Below are 22615 nucleotides of genomic sequence, written 5' to 3'. Positions count from 1 at the left end.
CCACCGACCATTAGTGCTCATCAAAGCAGAACAGACAATCCATCTTCAAGATGTGAACAAAATGGAATACAGAAAGATAAAAACTATTTGAGCCATTCTCAAATCATTTTCAGACACGTGGCCCAAATAGCATCTATTAATATTCTATACTCCATCGAAAAGAGTGACAAAGGTCAACAATGAATCTGGATTCACGCTGCACGAGAATACTTAAAGGAACAAGAAAAATTACGCGAGATTCTCATGTTATTCTGGATTGATAGATTCTTCTATCCACACCTCAAAAGCAAATCTTGATATTAACGAACGTTGACAGGTAACAATATCATAAAGAAGAGATGACTAAATGGGTAAGGATATCGAATAATATCTTGCGAAAGAATGTGACCCAACCCCGAGCTGGGGTCGATTGGAGGACCGGGCGGTTATAACTATAGTTCCTGGTTACAACAATATGAAAACAAAGAGGCCTTGCTTTTCATCATATATTAAAGCTAAGATAGACTTTAACTACCTTGTTTGGGCGGGGGTCTAAGTATTTGGAATGGCTACTGATTTAGAGCGGTCTAGTGTGTCTACCACTAGCCCTGCCACACAGAAGAGCGTTCTTTGGAATGGGGAACTCGTCCCTGAGCGAAGTCGATGGCGTATAGACACGGAGGTAGAATTGTTGTCCAAGATACTGTCTTGCCCAAAATTCCGACCTCACATTCCACATCCCCACGTTATCGAGGGCCACGTAAATTGCAGTCCATGAGTAAGGGTATACCTGCACCAAACACCATCATCAGGCCATTTAAACAGAATAATTGTGGGGCAGAAAGCCAGAAGGGATCAATGGTCGATGCTCACCTGAGTCGTGCAACGGGCAATTGCATCCCGAAGATTGTATTGGTTTCTACTAGACTGCGTCCATTGGCCTCCATCCATGCTGAAAATAGAGCAGTTTTAGAAATTGAGTTTTTCAATCATAGACTAACCATTGAAACATATGTGTCAAGTATGCAAGCTTACCCAACCACGAAGAAAGAGTAGCCATCAATATGCCAACTTTGGACAATGTTCTCATTGTTTTGGAACACAATTTCAACAAAGGCTCTATAGTCTGCACCCATCACGGATGTGTCGAGGTAGATTCCTCCACCGGTAGGCCTATCAGAGATGCTTCCAACGCGAAAAACCCCTCCGATTTTGAAGAAGTCCGCAAGTTTTAAGGGAGTGTCAGCAGGGATGAACGACACACTGTTAACCGCATACCTTTGTTTGCGGTTGACTTGACCAGCAGAATTGGAAAGTATGATGGTTTTGGTTGTGTTTATGAGACCATAGTGATATGACCCTTGTGGGTTTGGCCTTGGTCCACTGGCTGTAAGATTGGTCCTGCAAAACAGAAAAAGTCATAAATCAAAAAGACTATACCAAGACATGGAAACAGACTAACCCATTGGTCTGATTCCGTAAAATAATTAAAAGCTTTTATGGAAAGTTGCATTAAATATGTTTCCAGCGCTCCCTACATATGGATTCTAGACATTAATTTGGTTCATAATGTTTATATCCAAAAAGCTAAACCCCCGTTTGGTAAACATTTGGTTTTTGAAAATTAAGCTTATTTCCTCCTGTTACTTACAATGAATTTTATCTTTTTTAAGTAGAAGAATTGAATTCTTAGCTAAATTTCAAAGCAAAACAATTTTTTTTTTTTTGAAACTTTTGTTTACTTTTTAAAAACATCGGTAGAAAATAAATAACAAAGCAATAAACTTAGAGGTGAAATGATATTTATAGGCTTAATTTTTAAAGACTAAAAACAAAAACGAAATGGTTACCAGACAAGCTTACTTGTTGTTTAACCTATAGCCTATTTACTACTTGACTCAAGCTAGAAAGGATGGTAAAAAGAAAGTATGTAACCTGATAGAGCGCGCTTGGTTGAGGGACCAATCGATCTGTATTGTTGGACCGCCAGGAGAAGGACCTTTGACAGGGCCAGCAGAGTTACTGTAACGAAGAATGCCAGTGGTAGTGAGCACCCGAGAAGTGAAGCGAGTGGAGACGACAATGTAGTAGTCCTGAGCTGGCTGATCAGCCGTGACAAGCACAGAGTAAGACTGACCAACATGAACGTCGAGTGAGGAGTAGGTCGTTTGAAGGGTATGTGTTCCCTCCACTTCTACAAGCTTCATTTTATGACCTTGAATTCGGAAGTTGAGGGAATGCTGCAGCCCCACATTTGAAATTCTCAACCTGTAAGTTTTTCCTACAATAGCATTGACATAAATGATGATCATCTCATTTCCATTGTGCTTTGAATCAGTAATCGAATTACACAGGGAATGTACCTTGTTCGACGCTAAAAGAGGTATCATTGCCACGGCCATTGATGAGGATTCCATCTGGAAATGGAAGCTTCTTACCACGATCCAGATGAGCCTTCAGGGTCTATTCACCATCCCCAAAATTTAAAAGCTCAGATAAGAAAAAAGAAGATACAGAAACTTGAAGCCTCTGACGAAGGGAAAATGCTATTCAAAATACATTCAACGTATGGATAGATCATAAGCTTCAATTTGTTTTCATCTATCTATTTTTCAGGTACTATTGTAGTCTCTCAAACTTCAAATATTGTAGCCAATTTTGAGCTTAGTCCATACCTTGTTGTACTTAAACAAAAATTCAAACATGGTATCACCCACAAATCTTCATTAAACTCAGTTTCATTTAGACGCCCAATGCCTAATCTAGAAGCATTTACATAATTTAAACACCCAAGCATAAAATGATATATATTTTCAAGTATATCAAAAAGTTTATTACATTTAAATTTATGTTATTTAGTGAAAAAATTTCCCAAGTTCATTACATTTGTTTCTTTAAGATAATTATATATATAGATATGTTTTATAAGATAGCTAAACAGAATTTAAATTTCAGTTAAATAATGTATAATTGCATTTCTCTATAACTTTTCAGAAAAGAATTGTATATCTCTGTAAAATAATTGGTCAATAAAATAATTCTTAATGCAAAATTTAAAAATTAAAATTAAATTATTAGAATATTAATATAGATCGTTTTCAAATATTAAAAAATAAACTAAAATATTTACAAATATAGTAAAATGTTATTGTCTATTAATAAATAGTCTACTATGTCACTTAACAAACTTATAGATGTTTATCCGTATGTGTCTGAAATTTTGCTATAGTTAGAAAATCTTTTTCAGTACTTTTTCAATTTAAAAACAATTTCCCAATTAATTTCCTTGAATGAACGAGAATTGAGCAATAACCATTTTCAAAGTTTTCGGTACGAAACGAGCATTCCCAAGTCATTATTAAACCCCACCGAACCAAAAAGCGAACATTTGATTCGGTCGCCAATAATTCAAGGTCACGGAGTGGACCCCACTACCTACCGACGGAAAAAAAATTTGCGATAATGCGATTCGCATTCACCGCCCACTCCCCGGTTTCCAACATTTCCTTTTTTTTTCCCCTAAAAATTTTGAAGAAAAAAAAAAGAGTAAAAAAATGCTCGCTGGGGAAGATTAAATACATACCGTGTGATTGGACTTGTACCAGTCGCCGATGAGAACGGTGTAATCGCCGTCGGGATCGGGGAAGGGGACGGGAATCCGAGGGCGGCTGAGGATTCTGATGCCACCGAAACCGCCGGCGGCCTTGTGGAAGGCAAGAGAAGGGAAATAGTAAAAGCTGCCGATCTGATCCTTGACTTGGAGAATGTACGTGAAGTTCTTCCCGGGAGGGATTGGGCACGTTGTTCCATAAACACCGTCTTCGTATGAATTTCTTCTCTGTTGAATTCCGTTCCTGAAGTTTACACAATTCAAACTCCAATGTAAGATGATGAGACTACTCCAACCTAAAAAAATAAAAATAAAAATATATATACACTTTTTTTCGTCCAAAAATAGTTGCTTAATTCGTTTAAATCTTGAAATAAATTACTCATTTAAATATTTTACTTTCTACGAATAACATTTCGAAGAACGATGAATAAAAAGGGTTAAAATATCATTTTTAGTACTCGTTTCACTTTATTTGAGTTATATACTTTTAAATGACCAATTTTAAACTATACACTTTTAAACATGATTAATGGTGCTAGTTTATGGTTATTTTTTTAAAGAAAAAATTAGTATCTATTAACATTTCTTTTATGAATTTTGAAAATATGACAAAAATATAGTTACATATATTTTAACTTTTTTACATGAAAATTATTATTATTATTTAAATAATTTAAAAAGAATAATTTAAATGACTAAATTTAAAATTTTTAAAAAGTAACAAACTAAACTTAGACCATTAAAATACTAAAATAAATAGAACTCAATACTTTGACCAACAGAAAATGTGGTTAAGTACTTAAATGTTGAAATAAACTATTTTGCTCTCTTTTGCCTCTTCAATATTGATCTCAACTTATATGATTTCAATACACGTCCACTTCATTACCTAAGGTCTATGTATTAAATAATCAATAATTGAAATAACGGTGAGAATTAAAATTTTCAATTTCCTTTTTTTTTTTTTTTTGAAAAACCAATTTCGATCCAAAAGAAACTATGGGGACCAAAGTAGTCATTTTAAAAGTTCCATTAGAGGAAAGGAAGGAAAAAAAGGAGAAAAACTGAAGCTGTTGAAAATTTCTTGGTGGGCCAAACATCCCAATCTACCCATTCTCTACTCTGCTTTCTGGTACATGTTATCGTAAAAGCACTCAGACCAAAGTGGACCACAAAAAAGAAAAAAGAAAAAAGAAGATAATAATCAATCAATGTTTCCGCCGGTGAGAGGTTTTAATTACTCAAACGACTTCCATTAATCATGAGATAGAAGCTTTCTCAGCAAACAAACTTCCATTCTCCATTATTTTGCTTGGAATTTAATCCATAATGTTACATACAGACGGTGTTATGGTAACAACTACGAGTAGTCTTTGTCAAAACTCAAAAGAACTCCAACTTTAGTCAACATTATAAAAACATCAAATCAAACACAAACAACAGCAGCCGGATCCAAACAAGATACAAATTAGAAGCAACATAGTTAAAAGTATTGGTATAATTAAATTTGCCGTAACTCATCACCATCGATTAGCGATCTAATATAGTATCAAAACAGTAAACAAAAAACATATCAAGAGAGGAGTTGTATGTGAAGTAGAGGAGGATGACAAGTTGAAAGACATCAAAGCATACTTTTTAAGCAAGAAAAGCAGAAGTCAATGGAAGCTTGAAGACTGAGATCTCTATAATAAAGAAACTAATTACAAATTCACAACACGACAAACACTCTGGCACTGAACTCTAGTACAGTAATAGGCAGTATAAGTGGGGCGGTGGCTGTTGGAATTTACTTCTTTCTTTTTTTTTTCTTTTTTTTTCTAATTTAATCTTCTTTCTTTTTGCCGACTGAAATTGAGATGAAGAGAAGCAGAGAGAGTAAAAGGGAAATACCAGGAAATGAGGAAGGGCTCGTCCAAGCTGTTGAAGACATTGATGATGAGGTTGTCATTGGTGACACAGTGGATGTCAGGGCCAGGGAATTGGCCATTGATGAGTATTCCCTGAAGAAGAAGAAGAAGAACAGATCATGGAAGCTATTAACGATCAGATCAAAGAAAACAAAGAAAAGATGCAACACAAAGAAGAAAAAAAGCGGACCTGCTGGCGAACGCCGAGAGGGTAAATGTTGGCGTAGGAGACATTCCAGGTGAAGAAGCGGTAGGGATTTTCAGCAGAAACGGTGGAGAAGAAGCAGAAGAATGCAGAGAGTGCAAAGAAAGGTGAAGTTAGAGGAAGCATTTTTGGATTTGGGTTTGGATTATGAGATTTAAGAGGAGAGATGGTGATGGGTATTGAAGGTGATGAGATGGGGATGGCCGGATGGGGGAGTATTTAAAGTGGGATACAGGAAGAGCAAGAAAACAGTGGGTTAGAAGAACTAAGAAGACGAGTCTTAGCCGCAAAAGAAAATTATAAAATTAAAATTAAAAAATGGGAGGGAAAAATATTAGAATGGGGGCAATGCTACTAGTACAACAACACAGTATTTTTTGTTATTAGAGAGAATTTAAAGAAAGAAAAAAAAAAAACAGAAGAAGAGTGTGGAGTGTCGGTGCTGGGGTCCCACATTAACATTATATAATGCATTTTGCATGTATGTCTCTCACATGGCTTGGTTTTGAAGGCTAAGATAGCATGTGGTGACTGGTGAATTCTCAATTTTTTTTTTCAGAAAGAGTATAGGTTAATTATCGTTAATTATGACTATTTTCCGATTAAATTTAGTTATCTAACTTTTAACTTTGTATAGGATGTTCCTTATCATGTTAAACATGTTTAAAAAAAATTATAAACTTATAAAACATGGAACTCTTACTATCTAATTTTATGCCTAAATAGCCCATGAATCTTAAAAGACATTGAATATAACAAATGCTGGCCTATAAAACACTAATAAACTTTAAAAATAAATATAAAAATTCAAGAATCTAATTTGTCAAAACGTTATAAATTTAGTTGGCATATACTGGAAAATTTGTGAACTTTCTAAAAAAGAAAACTTTGCTACGAAATTTAATTTTTGTCACAAAAACCCAAAATGTCAAGAGAGCATAATCAATAGCATGTCCAGTATTTCATCATATCCAACCAATTTAGTCAAGACTCATCAATTATTAATGCTATCAGAAATTGATTGACGCTGTTAAAAGACAAGAATTGAATAGAAGCAAAATTCACTAATTAAAAGAATAAATTCATTTTGGTATTGAAGGTACAAGTTCTTTAGTCCAGAACCTTACTACAATATAACGAAGTATACTTCTACATTTACAATAGAACAAAACTCAAATGACTTGACCCTCCGGAGTATTTATAAATTCTCATAAAGAAACAAATCAAATGTAAAGGCAAATCTTTCCAGTAATTAGCCAACAAAAAGACCATTTTCAGCATAAAGAGGCCACCAAAATCAACAGAAAAGCACTGTTCTGAGAATTTGAAGAAAAAATAAAAGGAAACGTCAAATCTAGAATTTGAAAACGTTCCGCAAGAAGCGCTAAAACCATATAATAAGTTCAAATAATCACTACAAACAACGCTGACCCACAGACAGCTGCCAAACTTCCCTTTTGCTGCATGTGGACTGAACATTATTGAAACCATACCACATAATTATGCAATCGAATAAACCAAAACGCCAAGCCAAGCAACCTGATACCCCTAAACGCGGCAAAATTACATAACCTGTAGCATTGCAGCAGTGCTGAGTTAAAGCGCCCTGCCAAGTTATTTTCAAATCAAATGCTCATTATGTCTACAAATCATTTCAAATCATTTCAAATCAAGGTTAGGATTCTCTGACAATGACCCTCTTCTCGACACAAAGAATGGAATAGACAAATAATTGAAAAAATTTCACCATTGGCTTAAAATTTTGAATGCCAATTGCCAACAGACTTCACGCAAGCAACTAGTTGGGAGTATAATACCCCAAATACTAAGAGACGTGATCAATGCTTTCGATGAGCTATAGAAAATAAGTAGAAAAGAAGTCTAAGCAAGAATGTAGATGAGCTCAATAGATCATTGAATAGCTCGGTTGAGGCTAGGGATGAATGTAGTGGTACTGAACTACATACCGTAATGCTGAAAATTCAATCAGCTGTATGGCAAATAAGTTTGAAGTGGCTTCATCCATCACCTTGAGAGGTCCATTTGAAAAATATGTTCTCCCTCTTATTGACTACACACCAGCGGTTCATGCGCGATGCTCCTAAGTAGATGGGTCCAAACAGAAAAGGCTTTGATTATTCTCGTACTTGGTCATGAGTGATGTGAAGAAGGGCAATAACTTTTGAGAGAATTGGTTCAAATGTCCTACATCAAATAGCATAATCTTGGCACATCATGGTCCACGATTCAAGTCTGATAGGGTGCACTGTAGAGTGAGTTTTTTTTCCTAAGAAAAGGATAATGATGCAGGCATCACTAGAACATGTGGGCACAAAGTGAACTTTCTCTAATTAATGGCAACTTTATGAAGAATCAGCACATCTATTCTACCCTATAAATTTTCCTAACTATTATCCATCACTTGAATATGAAAGTGTGCCCTTGGATATTTTCCTCGGGCTAGTTGGTACTGATAGGCACAATTGGTTTTATAAGCAATGTCTTTGAAGTTTGAAGAAATGGGTTCAAAGTCCAAAAAGCTCTTATATCAGCTACAGCTCTTGGGAGAAGGAATTCCGTCTATCCTACATCACTATAATAGCATAACATAAGCTTTGTGGTATCCTTGTGCCAAAAATTTCGCCAGAAATTACACAATTGGGAGCTTTATCATTAGTCGACACATATTTGAGTTGAAGGTAAATTGAACTAGATGTTTCACCATTCGATCCAATTCCTCAAGTAGCAAACTTGTTCTCAGTTGCCATTCTTTCAAAAAAAAAAAAAAAACACTTAAGTACATCTCTCGGAATGCACTCATTTTGATGCAATCCACTCAATTGTTCAATCACAGCTTACCATGCTGCAAACTATTCTTTCTTTTGAACTTTCTTTTTGTGTGTCATTAGAGTGAGCTGCATAAAGATGAGTACAACATGATGCACTGAAATATTACTCTTCTTTCAAAGCCTACAATTTATCTAAATCGATATCTCTAAATGCAAATTTCTTGCTGAAAATGTATAAAGTAATTTCATCTCTTGCTATTTCTACACGAGAAGATCAACATTATATCAAGAAGAAACAAGACCGTAAAAATCATGAGCCATACTGGGAGTAAATTTCCTACAGGTACTCGGAAGTTTCCAAAAACAACCATACTACTTTTCATCAATGTTTATTCAGCATAGTTTTACAGAGCTCGAAGTCTTGAAGCATAATCACTCATTCACCCAACCATTTCTATCTACGCCTGAGTGGTAAGAATGATGACATACCATAAATGCGCAGCCCAGTGGGGACAGGGTCTATGAGAAAGAAGAATCATCATTAAAATCCTAAATCAATAGGGTTTTGTATTGCTTGAAACAACAAATTCAACCATCCAGTTCAGAATAACCAAAAAACAACGAACAAAACAAAACTTCACCGAAGATTGGATTGACCTCTTTATTACATTAGAAAAAGTAAACAAAAAGTGTCAGCAAAGGTTACAAACCGCAACAACAAAAATGCAGGGAAGTCTCCAAAATCGAGTAAAATTTGGGAAGCAGGAAGAAAATAAAAATCATGACTACAAACTCACAGAATGAAGACTTAAAGCAGTCAATCTTCTTCGCTGAATAGAAGGCGAAGCCTGGATGCGAAGAGGCCAGTGGACTCGAGGGATGCCTCATGAAGGAGGCTGCGCTTGATGTTCTTCATACGGTCAATTAGGGTTTCCTGTTCTTGTTTGAGAGCCGTAGTGTCCTCTTGAAGGTCGTGGATACGGTACTTCTGACCCAAAGATCGGAAGCTTAGAAGCAAAATACCAGTCATGGCGAAGAACTGAATGAAGCTATCCTTGCGTTTTAGCGCGTTAGCGAATAAACTAAGTGGCTTTTTGGGCGTTTGAAATTCAGGGGCTGAGCTTGACGGAGCTGAAGGCGCCATGGGAGGACTGTAACAGCGAAAACCCCCAACACGAAGGCAGAAGAGTAGGCTGAATAATTCTCTCTCTATCGATCGTAGAGGGAGGGAAAAGCAGACGGAGAGTATAATCGCCCCTGGGTGATAGTATTGTTTCATTCAGCTTTTATCCAATTACAATACGCCACGTCTTCAATGCAAGGAAACTGATAGGGTGTTCAAACAAACCGAATCCGATTGGGTTCAGTTCATTTTATTTTTTAATTGGGTTGGCTTAATGGTTTCTATTTTTGTTGGATTGGATCGGCCAGTCGGGTATAGAGTTGAATAAAAAAAATGGATGGACCCAATTCAATCTGAATTACATATATATATATTTAAAATGGAAGAATTTGAATTCTTTTATGTTTTTTTATTTAAGTGTTTTTTTTGTATAAAGTTTTTTATATATATATTTTTAAAGTGGATGAATTTGAATTCTTTTATGTTTTTTTATTTAAGTGTTTGTTTTTTTTTTTATTTATAAAGTTTGTAGTAGATATTATGGTTTTTTTTTTTTTTTTTTGCAAAGGTATTAGATTAAAGCATGGGACAGAAGAACCGAACCTCTAACCTTGAGGTTGATAGTGAATGCATTATGTCTATGCTCATTTTGGCGATATGATAGGTAAGAATTGAGTTTTATGAGATTTTAATTATTAGATATATATTGTAGATAAATTTAAATATTTTAAATTAAGAAGGTGACAAATAATAACCCGACAATGCTACTCACTGGGTTGGCGACCATGTTGAGGTCATTTGGGTTGTCAACTTGACCAACCTCAATTTTTGAGTTGTCCAAAAATATGTCACAACCTAATCCAACTCAACCCACGTACACCCCTAGAAATCGATGTTTTCTTTAATTTTTTAAAAAATGTTAAAAGTCGTTTTTAGTGCATGAACTTTCATAAGGTAACAATTCGGTCTTCTGAACTTTACTTTGCAACAATTTAGTCCATGAACTTTCAATTTCGTAACAATTTAGTTATTAAACTTTACCATGTAACAATTTAGTCATTTTAATTTAAAATTTGTAATAATTTAGTTTCTATTATAGAAATTAGTATTAATATTTAATAAAATTTATTGTATAAATAAACCGATAAAGTAATTGGAAACTCAATATTTTTATAAAATAAAAATTTTATATCATAAAATAATAAAAATTAGTTGATAAATTTTTGTACTTATTAAAAATTTGAAAATATAAAAACTAAATTGTTACAAAATTGAAAATATAGAGACTAAATCATTACAAACTAAAGTTTAGCAATTAAATTGTTACTTTCATAAAATTTTGGACCAAAACTATTTTTAACCAATATTTCAACTTGATGTCTGTACTGTATCCATAGAATATAGATATTCTCATATGTGTAAATAAAGAAATTTATAAAGAATTTGTCAAAGATTTCAATTCTTGCTCATAATTTTCAATATATTAAAAAATAAAATTAACTGATTCAATAAGTAGATATTATAATTTATGTATGGGGAACCCAAATTTTTTAATCTTGTATTTAGGTCTGTAGATCTTAATTTAAAATTGAAAATTCAACAACATCACAAAATTAAAAGTTTAAAAAAATATGGATAAAAAGAAAATTGTAGTGTGTGAAATTGATATGTAACAGCTGCCAAACTTATTCAAAAAAAAAAGAAGAAGAAGAAGAAACTTCACTTATGCATTTTTAAGGACAGAATTAAAAATAAGGTTATTTATTTTAAATAACAGAAAATAGCTCCATTTGAATCAAATAGTTACGAGGCGAATTGATAAAACCTTTCGTATATGAATATGATATAGATCATCGATATGAAATATTAGAACGGACAACTATTCAAATAATTATAATCATTTAAATAAAACAACGTAGAAGAATATTTCATTAATTAGAATATTGAAAAATTTTGTTTTATGTAATAAAATAAAATTATAAGTTTCACTTGCATGATATAACTAAAAATATCAAAGAATAGAAAACATAGCTGGAAATGTATTTTACAGCCTAAAATTCTACAATTAGAATATAATAAAATAGATTTTTTTTTGGGGAAAGAAAATACGTCAATTTAAAGCATAATATGTTTATAAAAAGAAAAAGAAGCAATATACCAAAAAATAAAGTTGAGAGAAAACTAATAATATCCAATGATCAGCATTACAAGATGAGGCACCGTTGGACTTCAACACCCACAAATCTCCGAATATCCTTCGAGAAAATGTATTAATTTTCCTGTTCTGAATTGCTTTGTAAACGTCGGTTTATATCACTTGCGAACATCTCTAAATATTCCTATAAAAGAAAAATTATATTGTATGTTAAATATATTTTAAGAAATCAAAGTCACGACTTCAATTTTTTTGTAATTGTAGGTATAACAATCAACTAGATAGCAATCACATAGAAATCAGATATCATTCAAATTCTATTTTTAAAAAAAGCAAAACCTAGAGACACGTATAATTTTCAATTTATTTATTTTTAATAAAGTTACAATTACCAAAAAAATCACAATGAATCTAATAAGAACTTGCTAATAGCACAAACCAACTCAAATTATAAAAATTCACTATGAACATATGAAAATTGTTTAGCTCCTTCAAGAGTATTCCATGGGTCGATGATATATCATACACATTTAAAAATTTCATGATTTTTTTTATATATAAAAACTACGTTTTTAATCTCTAGAGTTTGAAGAATATTTATATTTGGTCTCTGTATTTTCAAAACTTACTTTTTTCTAGACTCTAAACTATTTTAAAATATGTGCATTCAATTAATGAATTTTCAAAATGTACAATTTTATTCTATAAATTCTTCAGAATAGGTTTACAATGTTTTTGAAGTAATTTTTACTTAATTTAAATAATTATATGACATTCTGAATTTAAAAAAAAAAAAAGTCTATGTATAATTTTATGGAAGTAATGATTGTTTTTCTAATTCAAAATAATAATAATAAAAAAATACTCGGTGAACTTTTTAAACCAATTTTAAAAATTCAAAGACTAAGAAGATATTTTTTGAATTTAGAGATCAAATGCATATATTTTTAAAAACTTGAACACTCAAGAAATACATTTAAAAAATTTAAAGGACCGAACACACGTACTCATCCAAATTCATAGATTAAATAAATAATTCTCTAAAACTTCATGTATGTAAATGAATTAAAAGATTAAAAAGTAATTATATTGAAGATAAAATTAAAGATAAGAAAAAATGGTACCTCAGCAAGTGTCTCATCGGTGCACAATTCAGTAGCAACATCTTGACCACTACTCCCAGAAATTCGAGCTGAACTTTCTACCACAGCACGAAACACATCCATTGGACAATTGGTAGATACAACCCTTTGAGCAAGATCTTGGAGATCAATCTAAATAATACCATTTGTTTTTTATTTTATTTTATTTTTACTTTAGGTTATATATGCATAAAAATTGAATTAAAAGAAATAAATTAAAAAGAAACAAAGAAAAAAGGAATTTACCGTTGATTGTTCCAAACGGAGTGTCAAGATTGAACTGCCAAGATCCAGAAGAAGCGCTCCAAACTGTTGCATTCTAAGGCCTATTTGAACTAATTCTTCTTGGATTTGACCTCTTACCGTTGGATCAGTTGAAGACCCATCTTGCTCGAATCGCTCAGCAATTCGCTACATATATTTTTTTTTTCAATATAAATTTTAAATTATCAATGTCTAATATTTTCTCAATTTAGTTTCGATTATTCAAGAGTTGATTAAATTATATAAAATATTCGTAAATTTTAGTTAGTTTCAATTTTGCTTTTGGATTTTGAAGGTTTTTTTTTTTTTAATCAATCTTTTTGTTAGATTAACGAAAATTAATATGCAAAAAATTGATACGAAAAACCATTAACAACTCAAATTTCAACTACATCAAATGTTTAACATTTTTGTTACCTTTCATTTCAGGAAATCACTAATATCACATATGTTTACATAAACTTTCATCTACCATTCTAATGGAAAAGGATAAGGAAAAAGAAAAAGGGGGAAAAAAAAAAAACCCCTCTATGGGTGTTTTTCTTATATACAATTCTAAAGTTCAAAAATTAAAATGAGAGAGCTCCAACGTAATAATTAATGCAATTCAATCATTCTCTAAAAAGAAAAAAAAAAATACTACAAACACACATTCATGATATATGAATTAAGACTCTTGATTGATAGCTATTAGTTTCAAACAATTTTATAAAATTTGAAATTTTGCTAAGAATCTAAATGTTCCTTGAGAGAAGTAAAAATTAAAAACAAAATCATTTATAAAACCATAAAATTATCGACCTAACACATATAGCATGAACTTGTACATATCAAAATAAGCAAGGATTCACACACAACATCAAACAAAACAGATAAAAAATTCATTATTTATATGTAAACTCAATCTTTGCTAATTGACCTTAACTAATATAGCATGAACTAATAGGATTTTTTTTTCTTTTGAAAAAAAACAAAAAAACTCAATATGATTTATCAAGAGTTTGATAAAAATACATGTTAATTAGATCAAAACGTAACTAAATATATTTTTCGTCTCTTAAAGTTAATTTTCACATAGATACGACATTAATTACCATCTCAAAAGTCAATGATCAAATCTCCTACTCGTAGAAATGAAAAACAAAAATAAATATAACACTTACCGGCAGTGAAGAGATGGCATAATCACTTAGGAGTCGTTGTGCATTTCGCAAAACAATACCCAAAGATTCAGGGGTTTGCAGTTCTTGGGGATTGGTGGGCAGTTCAAACCTTGGTAGACTTCCTACATTTATTATTTAAAAGAGAACCAATAAAGCTCATTCAATAATTCAATTCAATTCAATCAACACATATATTTAAAAATGTTCAATGAAATGAACGACATAATGCTTGAGACATTACCACCATTTTGAGATATTGCGCGCTCGAATCGGTTCATGAACTCAGAAATTGTTGAGAAAGAATCAAGAATGGGCTAAAGAGAAGAAGGCAAACAAATGGAATTCAGCAATGAAAAGAGAGAAAATGCAAGAATATGATTAGTGAGAGACTTGAGGTTCATCCTTTAGGACATTTTCCATGAATATCAAAGGATGTTTGTTGATTCAATATGAATCTTGTATTGTTCAAAATTTTGTGTTTGAATGATTGATGGGTAATCAATGTACACCAAGAGGAACCAAAAATTGAAAAGGAAAGGCTTAGAATTTTGTGGTTCATTTTTTGCGTCTCAAAATTAAGTGTTTGATCAATTTTCCTCCTTTCATGGTCAATCAATTCTCCGAATAAAAAGCGTCTAATTCTGGCTATACTAAATTAGTTTTCCTCTTTTTTTTCTCCCTTTTTAAAACATGTTTATTACCAAAAAAAAAAAAAAAAAAATGTTGATGTAATCAGTTTAAAAATTCTCACGCGTAGATTCATTTTTAGAAGAAAAAAAAAAGCATACTAGGTTTTCTTATTTTCTATCAAGTCAGCATACTTTTAGAAATACGTGGGATCTACTACCATTAAAAAAATATTTCAAATCTCTAAGTATGGTACTTGTGTGGTACTAAAATTTTTCCAATTAATTTGCTATGTAAATATATATATATTTTTTCTAATGAATAAAAAGGACTATCACTACAAGAATTTGGACCTTTTCCTGACAGTGAAAGCCATCGGCATAAGTTGAAAAGGCCGTTGGGAAAGGTTTTTCCAACGGTCAGGAAATCGTCGGCAATACATCGGGAAAGCTTTGTCGGGGAAACCTTCCCCGACAGTATGGAAGTCATGCCATAGGGGAAAAATTATCTCGACGGATATAGGATGAGGCTTTTCTGCCGACCCTAAACAAAATCGTTGGGAGAAAGGGACAACCCCTGACGGTATAAATTTATAACCACTGTCAGGATTAGAAGGTTATCCTGATGGTGTAGAAGCCGTCAAGATAATTTAATATAGCCCGACGGTGCAAGTGCTGTTAGGCAATGTTACTTTTGCTCGACGGTGACTAGGCACCGCCGAGAGATGTTAATATACTCCGACGGTTAAGAGTACCGTCGGGCTATAGTCCTTTATCCTAACGGTGTCTAGGCATTGACGGGATGTCTTTTAAATCCTGGCGGTTTATGGCCACCATTGGGATATCTATTAAATCCTGATCGTTTCTGGCCACCATCGGGATATCTTTTAAATCCCGACGATTTATGGTCACTATCGGGATAATAAATTGGTTGTCTGGATAAGTGCTTTTGTGGCTTTTCCCGACCCCTGGGACTGTTGAGGTACATCTTTTAGCGTCAGGATTATATATTTAACCAAATATCATACCTATTTGAATCTGTTTATTTATTTATTTTTAGATCTCTTTTTTTTTTTTTTTTTCCAAATGTCATACCTGTTTGAATCTTACAGAAATCAATCAAACTAAAATAAGATTGCCAAAATCAAGTAAATGTCTATAATAGATAGTAAATAATATATAGAAAGTATGTTTGAATCTACAACCTTAATCCAAGAGTTACTATAACATCCACAATTCCTTAATCCAAACCATAACATCCACAATTTCTTAGTCCAAAAAAACATTACATGATAACAAAGTACATAGTGGGAGATGCATCTACAACCTTAATCCACAATTCCTAAATCCAATATAACATTAACATCTACAACCTAAATATGCTTGCCGAGAGATGCATCTTCAACAAAAATCTCCAGATACCTATAAAATACAAATTTAAATAAGTTTAATGCTCAATATACTATATACCAATCTCAAAATGAATATAGAATTTAAAACTCAACTAAGAATGTTAATGAATTGAAATAAACCAACTCAAACTTGCATATTTCAATCTCAAAGTCAATATAGAACTTAAAACCCAACTTAAATTTAATCATAACTTAAACTTAAACATACTTGTACTTAAATATAGATATGCATATTTCAATCTCAAACCAAGACATATCTATATTTACTTAAACAAACCAACCTACATAGTGGAAGATGCATCTACAACCTTAATCTACAATTCCTAAATCCAAAATAACATTAATATCTACAACCTAAATACGCTTGCCGGGAGATGCATCTTCAACAAAAATCTCCAGATACCTACAAAATACAAATTTAAATAAGTTTAATACTCAATATACTATATATCAATCTCAAAATGAATATAGAATTTAAAACTCAACTAAGAACATTAATGAATCAATAAACCAATTCAAACTTGCATATTTCAATCTCAAAGTCAATATAGAACTTAAAATCCAACTTAACTTTAACCATAACTTAAACTTAAACATACTTGTACTTAAATATAAATATGCATATTTCAATATCAAACCAAGACATATCTATATTTACTTAAACAAACCAACTTACCTCCCCCAACTTAAAACTTAAACATATTTGTACTTAAAACCCAACTTAAAACCAACTCATAACAATTGAAAAAAAAACCAAGACATATCTATATTTACTTAAACAAACCAACTTACCTCCTCTCCCCCCCAAAATTATTTTCAATCCCAATATACAAACCAACTGAAACACATATCTATACATTTATGTTGTTACCATAACTGCAGGATAAAAACATACACAATCATCTAATTTAGCATAAAATGAAATTCAAACTCAACTTCAGAACACTAACTATACTTTACATAACTATACGCTTATGTTGTTACCATAACTACAGGATAACAACATACACAGTTTTCTAATTAATTTACCACGGAAGTCGAAGAGCTCATGCTTAGTTCGTTTTATCTTTCATGAGCTATAAAAGTATACCTTTCATCAATGAAGAGAAAGTTGTACAACAAGGGTACAACTAGTTGCATGCTTCATTTATTAAATCTTCAAAGAAGCTTGAATTATTATCTCTTTCTTGGGCATTGTTGTGTATCTCATCCTCATTTTCTTCTTCATTTACATTAGCAATTGGACTGAAGGAAATCGAGCATGAGGATTTTCATGAACAGCGGAAGGATTTTTTCAAATTTCATTCGAAATTGAACATAAATAATTACAGTACAAGAATGGAAACTAACAGGTCATGCACAACTAGAAATTACAGCATGCTGCGATAGAAATCAAGGGATAGAGTATGCGTACCTTTGAAGAACCATTCTTCAAACTCCATCGATCAGTCTCCAAGTGTCCAAGAACAACAATGCTCAAACACAACGATTGGTACAACAACAAACACCACACGAAAAGCATGAACAGCCAAAAGCTCCTCGAACACAATCGAGTTGAGTGAGGACACCACCACAATAGTTACCTTCGTATTCTCAGTGTAGAATCTAGAAGTTTTGCATTCTATATGAACTTGACTTGAGGAAGAGACTGGAGGGCAACAATCGTGTAGACGATCGAGCAAGTGGGAGATAGGATGTTGTCTATCGTATAGACGATATGCTCAATCGTGTAGATGATGGCAGCCTATCGTATAGACAAAACCACGCGATCGTTTAGCTACGACTAGCTGAATGACTATCGTATAGTCAATGTGAACGATCATTTAGTCTCTCTATAGCTATCGCTTAGTGAAACACTTTCACTTGATAGCCTTTCACTATGAGTTCTTTCCGAATCAAGTAACCCCTAATTTTAGGAAAACATTTTTCCTTTTATCTCACGGTTACCATAAAACCACCAATAACCTCCCACTCAATTGGTTATTAGAGAAAAAGATTTAATTATCAAATAACTAATATATTATAAATAAATATCATAACCAACTTACCATATTGTATTTATAACCTATAGTTTTAATATTTCATCTCATGAAACATAAAAACCATAGTTCTTTGACCCTGTTGATGCTTGTATTTATGAAGTGGAAATATGAATGCTATGTGTTGATGGAATTGCGTTGTGCACTCAAGTTTTTTCAGCGGAATCCAAGTGTAAATTCCTCTGAGTTTCCTGGTAAGTCTAGGGTCGAACATAGGGACTTGTGAAAACAATTTACGTTGATAATTTTATTGAAATCTTTGCAGTAACCAAGTAAATAAATTGTGGGCTTGTTGTTTGCGTTGATGAAAAATAAATAACAAATGCGGCGGAGTTTGAAAAGAGTTGGTAAACGGGAGATGCGATGAATATGCGGTGAATGGGTTGAGAAGGGTTTCGGCTAACACTCCTTTAAGGGTTGATTCTAGGGCTTGAACGATGTGGCGCCACACACCTTCTTTTGGCCCGAGAGGTATTCACACATAGTTGGACTATATTGTATTGTTCATTAAAGGAATCAGTGGTACTTAAGAAGTGATATGTAACTACAAGGGCAAAATGGTAATTTAGCCCAACTGTACTTACGAGCATCTGTGAAGGGTCATCGTACTCATGATTGGTTATATCCAATGGACACAAAAATATATCCGTGGTAAGAAAAGTTCAGTTGTTGGTCTTTAGCGGAATGCCTAACAGTTAACGGATGGTGGATCTCGTGGCTAAAGAGTTTAGGCAACTATTCACAGACCGTTGGAGCTTCGAACCACAGGTCCATTAGGTCCCCTGGGTAGCTTGGATAAAGTCGAGAACTAGTGTTTGGGTTAATTTGAAATGTTCAAATTGACAAGAAGAAGTTCGATTATATATGATATAATTGGACTAGTTAATTATATATGATAAACTTGACTAAATGTATGAGATACATTATTTTGGAGAAAATTAGATTGAATATGATTTATATCAAGTAGAGGAGAAAATACTATAGTAGATATATGATACCAAACTATAGGATAAAAATATAATATGATTATATTAATTAATTAGTTGATTAATTATATGATAATTAATCCAAATTTCACGTTTGGACGTGAGTTAGTAGGAATGAGTCAGTTATTATAACCGATGAAATAAAAATGAAATGGTTTGATTTTTTGAATCAATCATTCGTCAATCGTCCAAAAGAAAGAGTGAAGCGCGCATTGGAGAAAAGTGAACAATCGCTTAAAGAATCGAAAGCCTATACGATAGTCGCCTTGTGCCTAAACATCGTCTACCTCGTGCCTAAACGATCACACACTATTTTCTATACGATCACATAGCTTCTCTAAATGATCGTATAGTATGCCGATTTCGCTCAACGATCGTATACCTTTTCCTAAACGATCATTCAGTAAAATCTACACGATCATGTAGCTTCTCCTAAACGATAAGCATTCTGCTATACGATAGCGACTTTTTCATTCCCACTTGTTTATCGCCTACACGATTCGTGTTTCCTCCTTCCGCTTCCAAATTCACCAAAGACTACCCTTTGGGATTTCACTCCGAGAATACCTGGGACTCATTACTAGTGGTGTTGTCTCCGTTGCGGTCGTGAGTTTGTAGTTGTTCATGCTGCTGTTGTTGATGCAGTGGCTAGGTGTTAGTAGATCGCTTGGTGGGTTCCGCTGCATTGAGTTTCGAAGATTAAAGATTGTTTTCAACAGGTATGGAACTCTCTCTCTTGTTATTTTGTTGTTCACAACATGTCGATAATTAGTGTTTGTTTGTATTATTGTTCGTATGAATGTATAATGTTGTATTTCGATCACTGTGAGATCGAAGCGATCCGAACTCGCTCATGGAACACTTAGATATGAGATCCTTCAGGTAATGCAGTAGTTTGAATGCATATTTGTTTGTGTGAATGTAAATGTTGAAATTCTGTCACAATGGTTTAGAAAGATCCACTTCCGCTCATAGGTACTCTTGTATCAGAGTTATTTCAATTGGTATCAGAGCCAGGTTTCTGCCAAATTCATTGCTGCAAAGAATTTCATTTACATTCTCAGTGGGTAAAAAGCATGTCTACTCTCTATTTTAAGCGTTAATTCATTTGTGGATGAGTTGATTAATGGAGTTTTCTGGGATGAAGCCTCGGTTTGTTAAATTCTTTTACATTTCGAGTCAATTGTAAAGGCCCCTACATTTTTGGACATTATTAATTGTTATCGAGTCTGTATTCAAAGTTAGTTTGAGTTTTGAGTCGTTCGTGAAAAAGCTTCGTAGCAAGGGTTGTTGTTCTTCGAGGAAGAAGACGATCAAACATTGTTCGGGTTGTGTAGACGATGGGGTAGACGATCGTTGAGTATAGGATACTCGGGAGTCGTTTAACGCGCACACACTAGACGATCGTATAGCTCAGCAAGCTTCATCGCTTAGCTACTAACTATACGATCGCGAAGTAAATCGCGTAGTAAATCGTTTACCTATCGCGTGTTAAGGATCGTCTAGATAATCAGGCTTCGCAGCCTCGTTGTCATCTAAGCAACCGTTTAGCATCTGCATGTTATTATCTAGTGTGTTGTATGATCGTTTACCTGGAGGTGTTTACTAAACAATGGAAGCTTCGCCTAGTGGTTCAAGACCCGGTTCGCCTGTGAACCGGTCTGCTTGGTGGAAAAATGTAATAGATAGAATTTTTCATTCCGGTTTTTTAGGTGGTTCATCCCGGTCCATTCATATGTGGTTTTGTACATGAGATGTATGTTTTATTTATATGTCATATGATATGCACATATAGAGAAATCCCACCTTAGGTTATGCATTGGTCGTGCATCATCTCTTTATTATAAATGTTATGATTTAGAGAAGCATGATTTATATTACGTAAGAGCATGCTCATGCATCATATAATATAAGAGTTATATTTATGCATGCATAAAGCATAAACATGCATCATCTTTATATTATAGTTGTTATAGTATAAGGGTGTATGGAAAGCATGTGTGCTTGGTTGTTGCTTGTATATAAAAGTTATGTATAGTAATGACCGGACATTGCATGAAGCATGACACATAGGTTAAATTTATAACCATTATAAATATCTAGTTGTGTGGTAATGTTTATTTTAGTTTTTTCTTTTATAATGGTTATAAAAAGAAATTAGAACTAAAATCAATAAGAAAGACATGCATGCTCACTTAAGCTTAATTCATGGTTTTAAAATGTTTAAAACTTGGATGAGATAGGCCTAAGATCACGGTTCTAATATAATTAGTAACCCTTAGGCTTTAATCTTTTTAATCAGTTTAATAGGATTAAATTGACTAATAAAAGGTTAAAGTTTAGCAAATCTATTTATAAGAGACCTTTTGTCTAAGGCAGGTTCTGTCTAGGCTGGGGTATTTAAGGTGACGGAAACGTAACACCCTTACCTGGGAACCTACCTGGAAAGGTGAATTAGATAGATTTGATGCATGCATGCAAGTTAAGAATAGTCCATTAAAGAGTTTAATGTGACTACTTGAACTTGTTTTATTTCAAAGACAAAAGTTGTTTTTTAGCGGACTAAATAAATGACTTAGACTAAAATCAGTAGCCGGATTGTCTAGGTTAATGAACCCCTAGGTAGAATATTCAGTGGGAGTTACTTGGGGCATTTGATGCTTCATTTAAACTTCTTACATTTCTCCCTTATAGTCCACACCGTGAGATCTACACTCGGCCTCGTGGCTCCCCGAGAGTGTCCTCCTAAAGGATGGTGTTTAGGTAGGTCAATATCAAGGTAGATGGAGAGAATGTTCATAGTAAGTGGGAGCGGGAAGTGCGACAGTATATCCCATAGTCTCTCTCATTGGATTGAATAAAGTTTCTGCGCATCACCTCGAGGCACCCTAGAAGTGTCCCTCTATAGGATGGCAGTTTTGTGCGTTTCTTTATTTGATCTCCTATAAGAGGATAAGGTTACTTAGTCTCTTGTCCTAATCTACTTTTTCCCTACAGTGGGCTCATTAGGGCGGAACTCTGGGGCCGAAAACGAGGGGCCGCACTTACACGGAATTGTTAAGGGTTAACAGTTCTGGACCAAATAAATGTTGGCTGTTAGGTTTAGTTCGAAGAATTGGATCTATCTAACGGTTGAGAATGTCCCATCCCAGTGAAGGGGCATCTGATCACCCCACTGGTGACGTTTGTCCTGCCTCGCTGGGGCATCA

At 33.5% G+C, this 22615-nt stretch overlaps 3 protein-coding genes across 3 annotated transcripts; all 3 read right to left on the bottom strand.

Moving 5' to 3' along the window:
- Positions 1 to 228: 228 nt before the first annotated feature.
- On the bottom strand, positions 229 to 5924 carry LOC120085691 (L-ascorbate oxidase homolog). Its single transcript, XM_039041834.2, has 8 exons — positions 5693 to 5924; positions 5486 to 5595; positions 3563 to 3833; positions 2343 to 2442; positions 1915 to 2260; positions 1015 to 1380; positions 853 to 931; positions 229 to 769 (listed from the first exon to the last, which is right to left on the bottom strand). The coding sequence occupies exons 1-8, from the start codon at positions 5831 to 5833 to the stop codon at positions 557 to 559; spliced, it is 1626 nt and encodes a 541-aa protein (XP_038897762.1). The 5' UTR covers positions 5834 to 5924; the 3' UTR covers positions 229 to 556.
- A 3208-nt stretch (positions 5925 to 9132) lies between these two features.
- Positions 9133 to 9640, bottom strand: LOC120085692 (uncharacterized). The gene has a single exon (XM_039041835.2). It carries the CDS (start codon positions 9638 to 9640, stop codon positions 9314 to 9316), a length of 327 nt encoding a protein of 108 aa, XP_038897763.1. The 3' UTR covers positions 9133 to 9313.
- Positions 9641 to 11718: 2078 nt separating this feature from the next.
- LOC120087140 (uncharacterized) lies at positions 11719 to 14791 on the bottom strand. Its single transcript, XM_039044036.2, has 5 exons — positions 14585 to 14791; positions 14344 to 14465; positions 13163 to 13327; positions 12899 to 13048; positions 11719 to 11958 (listed from the first exon to the last, which is right to left on the bottom strand). Exons 1-5 carry the CDS (start codon positions 14619 to 14621, stop codon positions 11890 to 11892), a joined length of 543 nt encoding a protein of 180 aa, XP_038899964.1. The 5' UTR covers positions 14622 to 14791; the 3' UTR covers positions 11719 to 11889.
- Between the last annotated feature and the right edge of the window lie 7824 nt (positions 14792 to 22615).

This window comes from Benincasa hispida, chromosome 9, assembly GCF_027475165.1.
Source record: "Benincasa hispida cultivar pf3 chromosome 9, pf3_genome.v1.1, whole genome shotgun sequence".
Taxonomy (NCBI): domain Eukaryota; kingdom Viridiplantae; phylum Streptophyta; class Magnoliopsida; order Cucurbitales; family Cucurbitaceae; genus Benincasa; species Benincasa hispida.
This window is presented reverse-complemented; position numbering and strand designations above follow the sequence as displayed.